The sequence below is a fragment of the Helianthus annuus genome, chromosome 15, assembly GCF_002127325.2.
Source record: "Helianthus annuus cultivar XRQ/B chromosome 15, HanXRQr2.0-SUNRISE, whole genome shotgun sequence".
In the NCBI taxonomy this organism is placed as follows: domain Eukaryota; kingdom Viridiplantae; phylum Streptophyta; class Magnoliopsida; order Asterales; family Asteraceae; genus Helianthus; species Helianthus annuus.
The window spans coordinates 173606392-173620880 of record NC_035447.2 but is presented as its reverse complement, the minus strand read 5'-3'; the positions used below and the strand labels follow the sequence as shown (position 1 = coordinate 173620880).

At 36.7% G+C, this 14489-nt stretch overlaps 2 protein-coding genes and 2 non-coding genes across 4 annotated transcripts; all 4 read left to right on the top strand.

Annotated features, from left to right (window-relative positions):
* The first annotated feature begins 2580 nt into the window (after nucleotides 1–2580).
* TRNAK-CUU lies at nucleotides 2581–2653 on the top strand. Its single transcript has one exon. It is a non-coding gene; the product is annotated as a tRNA-Lys (tRNA).
* A 112-nt stretch (nucleotides 2654–2765) lies between these two features.
* TRNAK-CUU lies at nucleotides 2766–2838 on the top strand. The gene has a single exon. It is a non-coding gene; the product is annotated as a tRNA-Lys (tRNA).
* A 7319-nt stretch (nucleotides 2839–10157) lies between these two features.
* LOC110896295 (probable serine/threonine-protein kinase PBL9) lies at nucleotides 10158–12937 on the top strand. The gene is given in 5 exon segments (XM_035983667.1): nucleotides 10158–10517; nucleotides 10619–10754; nucleotides 12557–12613; nucleotides 12616–12698; nucleotides 12772–12937. Coding segments are annotated over 5 exon segments (717 nt in total). The 5' UTR covers nucleotides 10158–10199; the 3' UTR covers nucleotides 12895–12937.
* A 942-nt stretch (nucleotides 12938–13879) lies between these two features.
* On the top strand, nucleotides 13880–14194 carry LOC118487574 (receptor-like cytoplasmic kinase 176). The gene has a single exon (XM_035984530.1). The coding sequence runs from the start codon at nucleotides 13880–13882 to the stop codon at nucleotides 14192–14194; it is 315 nt and encodes a 104-aa protein (XP_035840423.1).
* Nucleotides 14195–14489: the final 295 nt, after the last annotated feature.

The window sequence follows — 14489 nt, the reverse complement described above, 5'->3', positions numbered from 1 at the left end:
GAGGGTCTTATCTGGGCACACATGGCGGGTTGCCCCAGTATCAACCCACCACCCTTTTGGCTCGTTACCCACCAAATTTACCTCCTCCGCCATGGCAGTGAGGTCTGAAATCATGGCCACTAATGGCATACCATCATCATCAACCATAAGAGCCGTGTCACGTTTAGGCTCTTTACATTGGTCAGCACGGTGACCAGTTTGTCCACAGTTGTAACACTTCCCTTTAAAAGGACCAGCCTTCTTCTTCACACCACCTTTCTTTGGCCCAAGGTCAACACCTTTGTTCTTCCCTTTTCCATTGAACTTGTGGCCTTTGTTACCCTTGTGACCCCTTGAGGATTGACCATGTTCCACAAGGTTTGCTTTTGCAGAAGCTTCAACTTGACCTCCTTTGTGGGCTATTCTGTTGTCTTCTTCAATACGAAGACGAACCACAAGGTCTTCGATGGTCATTTCCTTTCGCTTATGCTTAAGGTAATTCTTGAAGTCCACCCAACTAGGAGGCAATTTTTCAACAATTGCTGCCACTTGGAATGTTTCACTCAGATTCATCCCTTCCGACAGAATATCACTAAGAATAATCTGCAGTTCTTGGACTTGACTCATCACAGTTTTTGAATCAATCATTTTATAGTCCAAAAACCTAGCCACAACATACTTTTTAGTACCCGCATCCTCAGTCTTGTATTTCCGTTCCAATGACTCCCATAACTCTTTGGCAGTTGGAACCTTGAGATACACATTATACAAGGCGTCTGATAAGCCATTCAACACATAGTTGCGGCATAGGTACTCAGAGTGTTTCCAAGCATCAATAGCACTCACAGATTGGACATCAGATGTCCCTTCTGCGAGAACAGGAGGAGACTCTGTCAAAAACCTCGCAAGGTTTAGAGTGGTCAGATAGAACAACATTTTTTGTTGCCATCTCTTAAAGTTCAAACCAGTAAACTTCTCTGGTTTTTCAGCATGATTAGCAACTGCTTGAGCCGCTTGGGTACCAACCAATGGTCCCATGGTAGTGGATGTGGATCCAACGGTGGTTGATGTGGTTGCTGCAACAGTAGCCATTTCTGAAACAAGAATGAAAATTCAATCAGTTTATAGCAGAAACAGATTGGTTTACAGAAAACCAATACAAACTACAAAAGTTTGCTAATGAACAAACAAACTGTTTATAAAATTTTTAAAAACCAAAGTAGTGAACGGGTTTTAAAATTCTGTTTTAAGCTTGTAGGAGTCCGTTCACAAAATAAATAAAATAACAATTTTATTAATAAACATTATGATTACAATACATAAAGAAGAACATAACTAAACTGAAAGAAATTACAATACAAGAAATTTAAATTAAAGTAAGAACAGGTTACAAGGAAAATCAGGAAAACGAAAATCAATGGTGACTGAGGCACGTGAAGATCACGCTTCCCTTAAAACAGATTTCGGGCCACCCAGGTGAACCCGTCTGTTTCCCAGGGTACAACAGCCTAAGCAGATTGTACTGCCGGGATTAGCCTAGCACCTGAAAAGATACCTGAAACAAGAGTTCTTAGGGATTCGAAGTTTGGAAATTCTCTGTGTGAGCTATGAACCATACGAATTTCTGTATTTTTCGTGTGTCTAAAACAAAGCACCAAGCTTTGTATATAACAACCAACCAGAATTCGAATTGATTAGTTTCTATTGAATACACAATTCAATAAGACTTAATCATTTTTTCAGTTATGAATTTAAACAGTCTATATTGAATACAAAATTCAATAAAAATTAATTCTGATACTTAACTATTTTCAGTTACGAACTTGAATAGTCTCTAGTTGACCACAAGCCAAGACACTGCGCCATCAAAGCGCCACATTGCGCCCATCGCCCTCGTCCCGTGCCCGAGCCCGTGCCCGGGCGCGGGCGCGGGTCGGGTGCTTCGCACCCTCCTGGCTACCACTGGGTGTGAGTTGTCATGCAAGAATACATTCGTGTGGAGAATTCTAATTATAAATTCACAAAAAATTTATCTCTCCACCTATGTGGGACAAGCTCAATTTCCCACATGTTTATGGTTCCAACACACAAACTTAATGCACAAGATCTCTCATTCATCTTGGCTTAAATATTAATAATTAATTATATTAACTCATAATATAGTATTAATTATTAAATTTCCAACAGTATATAATTATTTATTGTATTAAATAAATACTATTAACCAAGTTTTTAAATAAAACTGTTGGATAATTAAAAGAAAGAAAAACACAAAATCCTTGAGACATTAACCTAAAACTTTAACTATGACAACTAACATGCGAGCTAATAATGTTTTGAACACAACAAATATTTTTCCTAAACCACCATAGAGAATCTTTCTTGTGGATTATGACTCAAGAAGCTAGTTTCATCGATGGCGGATCAAGGGCGCGTTCAATATAGCCTATTGTTGACTGTGGTCAACCAAGTGATCTTCAAATCAAGATGCCTCAATGCTTGTTATTCCAGATGCCATTCTATAACCCTTAATGTACTACTCACCTGCGATCCAACGATGAAGCATGATCTTGTAGAATGTTGGTTTCCATTAGCACAACAGCCCGTCTAGCTCAGTTGGTAGAGCGCAAGGCTCTTAACCTTGTGGTCGTGGGTTCGAGCCCCACGGTGGGCGATCAATTTCTGTTTTACTTTTTTCGACAATGTGTTTAATTGTACGTTAGCTGGTGTATCCTTCCTATAACGATCTGATATATCAATTTACAAAATTCACTTAAAACATAAAGGCCCGTCTAGCTCAGTTGGTAGAGCGCAAGGCTCTTAACCTTGTGGTCGTGGGTTCGAGCCCCACGGTGGGCGTAGATTTTTTTGAGTTAAATGCCATTTAGTCTCCGTAGTTTATGCCAGTTTAGTCCAAAGGTTTTATTTTTCTCCTGTGGGTCCAAAAAGGTTTCACCGTTGTCATTTTAGTTAACTTCATTCATTTTTTCTGTTAACGATAAGGGCAATTCAGTCATTTTATATGCCATTTTAGTCCCTGTGGTTTGTGTCATTTTGCCAGTTTAGTACAAATGTTTTATTTTTCTCCTGCAGGTCCAAAAAGATCCAAGAAAAACACAAAGACTAGAATGGTCTTTTGATAATACATAGCCTTTTCGTTTGAGGTTGTGGTCTTGTGGATGGATGGGGGGTTTGCTTTTCAGAATACATAGTTTATTTAATTTACATGAAATTAAATATATTCAATATTATATAGAAAAATTACTAACATATTACCCATGGATATCCGTTGGCAAAAGTTGAAAGAAATCATTGCTGATCCATCAATTAACTTTCTTTGGTGATCCGTAGGAAAGAACGTCAAAGTGCGACGCTAGAATAGTTGTTGGCACCCGTGGGAAGTCGGATTCACGCCTTCACCAACGGATTTCCAACAATTCATTCTGTCGGTAAAAGTAATTCGTTTCGTAGAGGGGTTCTTCTAACAAGTTTAATCAAGTGACAATACTTTCCTTTGTATTTTTGTAAGTAAATATAATCAACAAATTTAGTAGGCATGGGGAGTGGTGTTGTATAATGTGATTAATCCATACATATATATGAATACTTTAATTTTTTGATACTTAGGACTAGTAACATTCAAGTAGGACCATAATGACATCCTAATTTGACATTCTTTGCTCTTTGTGATATGTACAATTTTTTTTAATAAAATATTATCTAGAGTGAAATATCATTCTACACGAAAAAGGACAATTACAAAGCAATGGCAGGTAGTCAGGCAATAAATTTTTTAATAAAATATTATCTAGGTATAAATTAAATTTCAAAATTTTATGTAACCATCCTACCTACCTTTTTCAAATGATAATATGTCACAACCCAAAAAAAGTAGCCAATACAAAAACAACTGCAGCTAAGGCATCATCTAAAACCTTCCCCAGTGAACCACTTGTCTCAGAAGAACTCGATTGCGACTCACCGGAAGATTTGTCCGAATCACCAGAAGAACTTCCCGAACCACCGCCTTTCGAGGACGGAGAATCCCCAGAACCCTAAAACAATATCAATTACAATATTATTATCAATCGGTCACAAAACTTTATTTCATATAAAACTTAAAATGTACAACTTGTTACTTTCTTTGGTGCAGTTCCATTCTTGACTCCAATGTCATAAACCTCCGTAAAATCGGGTTTGAAGAGCCCAAAATTTTGCTCCGCAAGAGATCCGGGCTTCTGATTCTCGTTGAACAATGCGAAGATGTAGATCTCGAAGCTTTTACCCGGCATTAATGGCGTACCGTCTTTAGATGTAGACTTTTTGATCATCTCTCCGTTGTATGATTTCGCATTTTCTACGTTCACCCACTTAAGCCACGGTTCTCCAAGCGACGGCCACCCTGTTTCCCCAACGATAATCGGGACATCGGCGTATCCCAGTTTTTTCATCGCGGAGTAAACCGCGTCCATCAGTCCGTCAAACATGTTGTCGTATTTGTTCCCGGTTTTAGGGTCAAGAAACCCGGGGTTTGGATGGAACAAACAATAGCTATCGTTCCCCGGTGAATACCCGAAGTAAGGATACGGGTTAACCATGAACCCGGATTGAGTTTGGTTTAAGAACTCAAGCATAGGCTTTATTATGCCTGTGTCCCACCCAGTTCTGAATGCACCAGAACTAGGTGGGTCCGAGGACGCTAAGATACCAAGTGAATGTGGTGTTGTCACTTTTATCTCACCCATCCCCGCTTTTTCCAACGCTTGATGAAGCGTTTTCATAGCGGGGACAACATTGTCTATTTGTTCTTTAGTCCCCCAGTGGAGAATCTCGTTACCAACAGCAATGTAACGGATTTTCGTATCTGGGTAGTAGGGTTTGATTTTGTCTTGGACCCATTTTCCGGCTTTACCGGAGTCTGTAAGGGACGGGATGTCCCCATTTGGGACGGTGATCGTCACATAGATATCCGTTTTAGCAAAAGCTTTCATGATTTCACTATTCATATCAAAGATTTTGATCCGGTCGATTATTGTACTCTCTTTAAGGAATTGCGCGACTTCCTTAGGTGAAGGAAGGTTGTCAGCAGTCGTGCCATAGTTCACGCCGATTGAGCACACGTGCAATACGATTTGGAGAAACGTCGATAAAAGAAGAAGATGACGACACGTAGATAACCGTAGCGATATTAGCTCCATTGCTTCTACTGTTGAAACAAAACAAAAAGACCTTTTTGAGGACTTACTTGTAAAAACACAATTGATCGCAAAATATGACACAATGTCGCAAAAAAAAAAAAAAAAAAAAAAAAAACAATGAGTCACAACGTAAATATAGAAAAGACACAATGATAAATAAAAAAAAAACACATTGACGTAAACAAAAATTCTATAATCTACAAGCTAAACATCTAAAAGCAAAAACCTAAAATCTCATATCGATGAGACGGTTCTGATGCCGCTTAAATGAGGTTAATCGGATTCCATTTGATACAATCCGATAACGTTTTTTGAAAGAAACTTACAATAGTTAGTTTGACTGGATCATCGATTTCGTTGCATCCAATCATGTTGAATCTGAACCGCAACTTGTCCAACAAATTATTAACGAACATGCTTGAGATTCAAGGAAGATGAATATACAATTGTAATTAATTTGGATGAAGAAAGGATGAAGGCCGAAAGGAAATATTTCTTGTATTGAAAGGCCGGCCGAAAAAGGATTTGGTTAAGCTTTATTGGTTTATAAAACGTAGCAAATATCTCGGGCAATTGCGAATGGTTGATGATAAGGAGCATGCATGCATGAATGTAGGACTTCCTGTTAACTTGGAATTCGATCACAATCAGTGGCAGTGGCGGACCCAGGATTTTTGGACAATGGGGTCCAAAAAAAATACAAAAAAAGAAGACCTTTTGTGTGTTAACAAGGGGTTTTACAACTGCACTAGACTCACTTTCATTTTTATGGGGTCCAACTAAATTGTTTTATGGGGTCCATAGACAATTTTATATACCGTTTCTACTACTTTTTAAAAAAAGATTGGGGTCCGAGGACCCCGTTCCTCGTAATGTAGGTCCGCCCTGATCACAATGACTCATTTTTTAGATAAACTATATTTTCTGTGGATCAAATGTGTAATTTTGTGCATTTCTTTCATTCGATAAGGGACACCCAAAATACCTAACTAGCTAGCATAGTTGCTGATCGCATTTAAACATTTTGAAAAAGAAAACAAAAATTACCACAAAAGTACCAACATATAACATTCAAACTCATGAATTGTTGTTACACTATGCAAATACAGAAAACCGCGTTGTAATATATTTAAATATGACTAGAGAGAGATCAACTATAAAGATCGATCCTCCGGAACAAAGTCATTCGTTTTGCGACAGTGGAAAGATCGAATAAGATCAAGAACATCAAATGGGTGCTTGTTTCAGTGTCGGATCGAACGCTGGAAATTCTCATCTTGTTGGTGAGTTGATAATCTAGTAGTGATTTCGATTGGATATTGATTCTAACTAAAATCATGATGATTTGGTGTTTTTACAGGGAAGTCTACATCTGCCTCGGTACCCCCAAGCGAAGCCGAGATTTTGCAAGCAGGAAATCTGAAATCTTTTCGTTTCAATGTACTTCAAGAAGCTACCGAAAAGTTCCATCCGAATAATGAGAGTATACCTCAACAAATGACTGTGTCTGAACCAATTCAATCTGCTATCCCACAAACAGTTGAGGAGGTTACACCCCTTGAGTTTCACGAAACTCTTGGTGGTAATTCAAGTGGAGCAGCCACTACAACTGTTGAATCAATTGGTTTACAGTTGTGCAGTGGTTACATACTTAAGACTCCCTTGAAGGCAACCACTGTTGAGGCTACAATTGTAACCTCGGTTCCAGTGGGAAGTCCCCAGAACCAAGAAAAAAGGGAATTTGTTTATGATGATTTGGAGTCTTCTCCTATTATCAAAACAAATACAACTACCACATGTAGGAATTCAGATGATCCTATTAAATTAGGTGATGAATTAAGATATAAAGATTTGACAGATAGAATGACTTCAATGGAAACATCGATTGCTAACATCAAAGAAATAGTGAAGCAGATAATGGAGCTTTCTAAATGTCAACCTAGCACTCATAAAGCCAAACCTTCTCCACAACAACCACCACAAAAGAAGTAAAAGAAAGCTTCAACACCACCTTCACCAATCCACCCAACAGATGCTGATACAATAAATCAGGGCCGGCTTAACACTTTTAGAGGCCCAAAGCAAAATAAAATATTGAGGCCTTTTTCTGAATCTTATAGTAATTTAGTTTTAAGTCGTAACACAATCACTTCGCTGGGGCTGTTCACGAGCCGAACCGAACCGATCAGACTTTTGCTCGTGCTCAGTTCGTTTATAAACCGAGCCGAACCGAGCATTTCTTCAACCGATCCTAAAAACAAATCTGAATTAGTCAGGAACAAACAATTTATAATAAAAAAGAAAAAAACATAAATAATCATATGAGATTGAAACAAATCAAACAACAGAAGCAGATTGCACTAATCAGATTTTGAACCTTAACAAAATCGAATGCCAGACAGTGATTCATTCTCCCTTCCATTTGCCATTATTATGAGTTCTTGTATAACAATCGATGGCAACAACTTTTCCTCTTCCAAAACCTTTTTTTTTAATCAGTGGAATGATCAAGGGTCATGGATATGTGACAAAACCCCAACTAAATAAAAATGGGCCCAAACTAACAGAAATTGGGGGCCTAAAAAATTATGAGGCCTAAAGCATTGGCTTGATTATAATTAGGCTTCAGCCGGCCCTGCAACAAATGTATCAACAGATGTTAGGCAAACAACTGCTGAGACACCAGTTGTTTCAGCAGAGGTTAGCCAAACCTCTGCCATGAACATTTTCACTACACCACCAACAACCCAACCACCTCCAACACCACAAAGATTTCCCACACATCCACCTTCACCACCAAAACGTTCTCCTTCACCACAAATCAAGTCCACACGCAAGAGAAAAACTCATGTTGTGTTAGAATATGACGAGGATATTAAATCACCAATCCCCTTATCATCTGCCCCCGTTCAAACCATTCCACCCTCATCACTTTCATCCAGAAAACCTACTTCATCCCTTCCAATTGCTACACTACCATCAGTCATTCCCCTGGCAGCTCAATATCCTCTGGATGTGCTCACTGTTAAAGGTGAGATTGAGTCATTCTTCCCACGTATTGACTTTGATCAGGTCAGATGGTAGTGTTGAAAAGCTTAAAATGGAGAATGCATATGATCTCCAAGATTTGTTGGACCTTCAACTTGAAAGGGATGATAAAGAAGACATGTACTCCCTAGACTTTGAACTACAATTCAAAATCACGAAGATGTTGATGAGAAATAAAGATCAGTAATAAATGAGGGTTTTGGAATCATCTGTTCTGGGGGGAGATTGTTGGCTCATGTGGACCCCGCCAAAAGAACAGATGATTGAAAGCCAAAATAGTCTACAATCAACTGATCCATAATAATAGTGCTTGAAGACATTCTCATCACAATGGCAAAGGCATCAAACAACTGCTGCTACCAAAGGTCTGCTAGAAGCTAAAGTCTGCAGGTTCACAAAGTCTGCCAAAGGTAAACCACTGATGAAGACTAAGGTCTGCTGGAAGCAAAGGTCTGATCACCCTTTGATTGAAGAAGACAAAGACTACTGAAGAAGGTCTGCTGAGGTTCAACAGAGGATATGGCTCATCAGATGTTGAATCAACAAATGATGTATATCAGTGTTTTGAATGTAAAAGTGTTTAGCTATACCAGATGTTAGAGTTAGTTACATGTTGTTAAATGTCACTGTCTAGGTGACGTCAGCGTAGATTCCTCAGAGGTTTGCATTGTACTATAAACAGAAAAGTGCATGTACTGAGTGTACTGTTCTATTAGATCACTTCACATTGATATTTTGTACGAGCAAATTGAGTGATCTCAGGCTGAGGGGGAGTTTGTATTTCATGCATACGTGAATCATTGTAATCTCAATCATTCAATTAAAAATATGCATGATGAAAGCAAATCTCTCATTGTTTGTGAATTAAAGTTTATCTTCATTCCGCTGCATTATTTCCATATTTGTTATCATCTTACATCTTTCATGTTAAACCACAAACAATTCAAACTCAGATCCTAACAGAAGGTAATGTTGTTTCTTATCCGAGGCTAATGATGGTTTATAAAATTGATAAATTAAGGTTTGTGTATAGCATTTAGTGAAGGTCCCCAATTCATAAACAAATTACAGAAATGCAGAATGAAATCAAGAGATCAAGATTCTTGATTATGTAATTTTATTAATCGAATTATGAGCGTTTTGATCGATAAATAATGGTCCTGTTTATACTTGCACATATGGCCAGTGGTTTTGGATATCAAACGACGCGAAATGGTTCAACCCTTCAAAATAAACAATTACAAATTAAACCTAACGAGTTTTAGAATTTACGCGTTCTTATAGTTAAGAAAATCTACATTACGCTTAAGCCCATCATTTAACCGTGAAGCCAACCATCTACGCGAAATATTACATATAGTAAAAACAAACATAAACACTAGTGACAAAATGTGAAAGTTTGTTTACAGTCCATAATCATAAATAAGAGTGACACATACATGTAGTTGAACTTCTTTTATTGGTTTTCTACACTTATCTTTTTCACGAGACTTTTTTGCTATGGAGGCAGACCGGGAAATAAGGTCACCAAATAAAGTGACAAGGGGCTGCTTGGTAGTTAATTTTTTTTCTTTCTTATTTTGTTAGGTAGTTTGTTTTAAAATTATTAATAAAATCCTAAGAAAATATCCAATATTTTACACGTTATCATAAGTATATGAACTAAACCAATCAAATTCATGATAACCTTACATTTCATGCAAAAGGAAAGATTGGAGATACGTTACTTGAAAAATAAAACAAAAATTACCACAAAAGTACCAACATATAACATTCAAACTCATGAACTGTTACACTATGCAAAAATTAGAAAAACGCGTTGTAACAAAATTAAATATGACTAGAGAGAGATCAACTATAAATATCCTCCAACGGTTTATCTTGTTCTCCAATGAATTTTTTAAATAAACATCGATTTTTCAGAACAAAATCATTCTTTTTGCAAGCGAAATCGAATAAGATAAAGTACATCAAATGGGTGCTTGTTTCAGTGTCAGATTGAACACTGAAAATTCTCATCCTGATAGTGAGTTAATCGTTACCTCGGTACCCCCAAGCGAAGCTGAGATTTTGCAAGCAGAAAATTTGAAATCTTTTCGTTTCAATGTACTTCAAGAAGCCACCGAAAAGTTCCATCCGAATAATGAACTAGGAGAAGGTAGATTTAGTACAGTTTACAAGGGGTGGATTGATGAACAATCGCGTGTGGCCACCAAGCCAGGTGTTGGCACTGCGGTTGCTGTCAAGAGGTTTAACAAACATTATCCTAGTCAAAGTGACCAAGACTGGTTGGTAAGTAAGAAATGCGGGATTTTGGTATTTGGTACTTGGTATGCAGTTTATTAATGAATATACACTCTTAGTAAGATGGTTTTCTATTAATATTCTTGCAGGCAGATATGGATTACTTTGGGCAGCTTAATCATGAAAATCTCGTGAAATATATCGGGTATTGCCTAGAGGGTGGACACCGACTCCTTGTGTACGAGTTCATGCCTCGAGGCAGCTTAGCGAACCACCTTTTCATAAGTGAGTTCTTGCAATTATACCTTGTGAAACTTGTTTACTTAAACTTTCGGTATTGGATCATGTATACATATATTGACGCAAGATAGGCGGGTTAGGAGGGATTAGGGGTATGAATTTCTAAAGATGAAACACGAAATCCATGGGTTTAGGTTTAGTTCGAGCGGGTTTGGCTCAGTTTTGGCTTGGACTCGGTACTCACAAACACGTTTAGCTAAATTAGGAATGTTCATGTTAAACTAGTGGGTTCCTGGGTTGACCCATGTGACCCGTTTCTTCAAATATCTTTTATATATTAATTAAACTATTTGGGTTGTTTTTACGCCAAATATCTAAATTTTAAATAAATTGGCATCATTTATCATAATTCATCCAAATATGAAAAGTATTTTTCTTTTTGAATTCTTGTAAGTATAAGGTTTGCTAGTATTAACTATTAAGTACATTTAAACCGAGACGATTACAAACTAATGACAGGTAGACGAGCAACAAGTTGTGCTGCTACCCCCTTTTGAATAGCAAACCCTACCCTGCTAAACACAAAATTATGCCCCTTAACATGCGCGGTGTTACTGCTTACCACCTGCTGAACCCGCTTGAGGAACCGCACCGCGTCAGGGGCGAGAGCGCCAAAGGTATCGAAAGCGAATGGGACGAACACGTGTTGATTCTTGATGCAAGTTTTTTCGTGCTTAGCTACTTTGCCCGCCTCTGCCTTGATTATCGCCTGTCCCGCCACAAACCCGTGGTCCCTTAGCCCAACGAGGGGGGACACACCTGTCAAATCGACACACGCGTGTTTCCCTCCTTCCCATCCAAATATTAAAAATAACATGTAAATTTAGAATTTTGAAGTATTCACATGTAATAAAACGAAATAAAAATTACGCGAATATAAGTGTCGTATCAGCTTCATGTGTTTGATATATTTTCAGGTTTATGTCGTGTTCAGGTTCATGTTGGATTCAGTACGCCAACCTACGAACACAACTTGTTTAGCAACCCTAGGTGTTGAAACATATCGTTTTCTAGCTAGTGCAAAAGGGTGCTAACATATTACATTACAAACACTAAAAAAGGATTAAAATACATGTTGCCCAACTTTTAACTCATCTAAACAACCTAACTAAAATAGACTCACTCATAAATATAGGGGAAAGTTCTTGTACAAATAATCTTAACATACTAAACATATAAATTGAAGGAAAACTCAAAAAGATAAGGTGACATTTTTGTAATTATCAATAACTATCAAAGTTACTCTACAAAAATACCTAAAAAACCTAAAAAAAACCTAACCCCCCTCCACCCTCAAAAACCTAAAATAAACCTAACCCCCATCCCCCAAAAACCTAACCCCCCCTCCACCCCCACCCCCCAAAAACCTAACACCCCCCCTCCCACCACCCAAGCTAAAATGCTAAAAATTAAACCCCTAAAAAACCTAAAAAAATCTAAAAAAACACACAAACTATTTTATTTTATTTTTTTAACATTTTTTATTAAAAAATCGCTACTTTTAGTAGCAGCAAATTTTTTTTTTTTTTGCTAACAAAAAGTAGCGATTTTTTTATAAAAAATATTAAAAAAAATTGTGTTTTTTAGGTATTTTTGGTTGAGTTTACATTTGTATAGTAACTTTGATAGTTGGTGGTAATTACAAAAATGTCACCTTATCTTTTTGAGTTTTCCTTCAATTTGTATGTTTAGTATGTTAAGATTATTTGTATTGATCTTTTGCCCATAAATATAATGTGTCAAAATCTAATTTATTTTCTTATCCACAATTATAATCCTAATGACAGGAGGTTCTCACTTTCAATATCTTTCTTGGAAGCATCGGATAAAAGTTGCTCTTGGTGCTGCAAGGGACTTGCATACTTACATAGTACTCAACCAAAAATGATAAACGTTTATTTCAAGTCCTCTAACATATTAATTGATTCCGTACGTCTCGAATTAATGGTTATTTCATGACAATATATTCTCAATTTGTTTTAAAATCTAACCTTGCTTTCAGGATTACAATGCAAAACTTTCTGATTTCGGGTTTGACAAGAAGAAAAAGATTGATCCTGAATTTGTAGGTGCTGCCAACGCTTATGAAGCTCATGATTATTTACGCACAGGTAGGGGCGGGTAAAGTTAATATTTTTTAGTTGATATTGTAACATGTAAGTCTGTAAACGAACCAAATCAAATTACTATTGTATTCGTACGTTTACTGTAAGTTAAACGAAAGAAAAATAATTGAACATGAACGCAAAAACAAATGTACTTTCTTGTTCTTGTTTAGGGTTGGCCCATAGGGTGTGCCGCGCATGTCCAAAAATTTTGAAGGGTCCAAGCATATATTTTTGTATCGTTTTACGCAAATATTTTTTTTAATTATTATTTAACTGTTATACCTAAGATTTTAAAACAAAAGGAATGATGGAAGAGTTAAAAAGACTTTATCCATTTTTTGTGGTTCCCCAAAAAACCTCTCCACACACACGCGCACGCATATATATATATATATATATATATATATATATATATATAGGGTATAGTTAGATAGAAAACCCTAAAAAATTGAGAAAACCCCAGAAAACCCAACCTCCCGACTTTTTTTTTTTTTTGAAAAAAATAACACATGTAATATATATGTTTTTAAGAGTTTTGAGCCAAAAATATCAAAAAAGCGCCGAGTGGTTTTTTTTTTAAAAAAATAAACAAGTTTCAGCAACTTTTTGTCTAACACATGTTAGTGAAAAAGTTGCTGAAACTTGTTTATTTAAAAAAAAAAACACTCGGCGCTTTTTAAATTTTTTTGGCTCAAAACTCTTAAAAACATGTATATTACATGTGTTATTTTTTTCAAAAAAAAAAAAAGTCGGGAGGTTGGGTCTTCTAGGGTTTTCTCAAAATGGAGGGTTTTCTCCCTAGCATTATCCTATATATATAGTGTGTGTGTGTTTTCTTATTTCAAGTGCTCGTTATTATAGTCGCATAGGGTATTCGATATCTAAGAGGCAGCCTTTTTTGTATTTATTCATTAAGAAAATCGAATGTTGTTCATGTTAGGTAAAATATATAAAAAAAACAATCAATTTTTTTTATTTCCTATAATAATCTACTATATTGTGATGAAAGGTCGTCTTAACGAAAAATGTGAGATATACAGTTTTGGGGTGGTGCTCGTGGAACTATTAACAGGGAAACGAATCTTTGACGAAAATCTTCCATCAGATAGTGCGCAAAGGGTAGCCGAGATTCTTAAGCCTATATTGATTAACAAAGAAATGATCATACACGTCATGGACCCAAGTATTCACGGCCAATATTCTGTTGCTGCTACACGAGCCGCCTTACTTGCAAACAAGTGTGTCATGACATATGCTAGACATAGGCCGAATGCTAATGACTTGGTTAATGAGTTGGAGCAGATTCAACACTTGTAGAAAACCTTCAGAAAAATTCCTGCAAATGTACTGGTTCAGAAAGATAATGATAGTAATGTGTAGAATAATGAAAACCGAGTTCAGAAAGATAATGATAGTAATGTGTAGAATAATGAAAATCGAATAAGTTATTATATGGTATATACCAAACCATATAGGAATACAATAAGGATCATTACAAAGATTAATATATTTATAATAAACTCTTAACTAAAATATTTTGCATAGTATAATTTTCTTCTTTTATTGCCTTGTGGCTTGGGATGGCTTTTAAAAGATTGTTTAGATATGTCTG

Coding starts and splice junctions, on each gene's coding strand:
- LOC118487574 (XM_035984530.1), top strand. CDS start 13,880: ATGAAAGGTCGTCTTAACGAAAAATGTGAGATATACAGTTTTGGGGTG.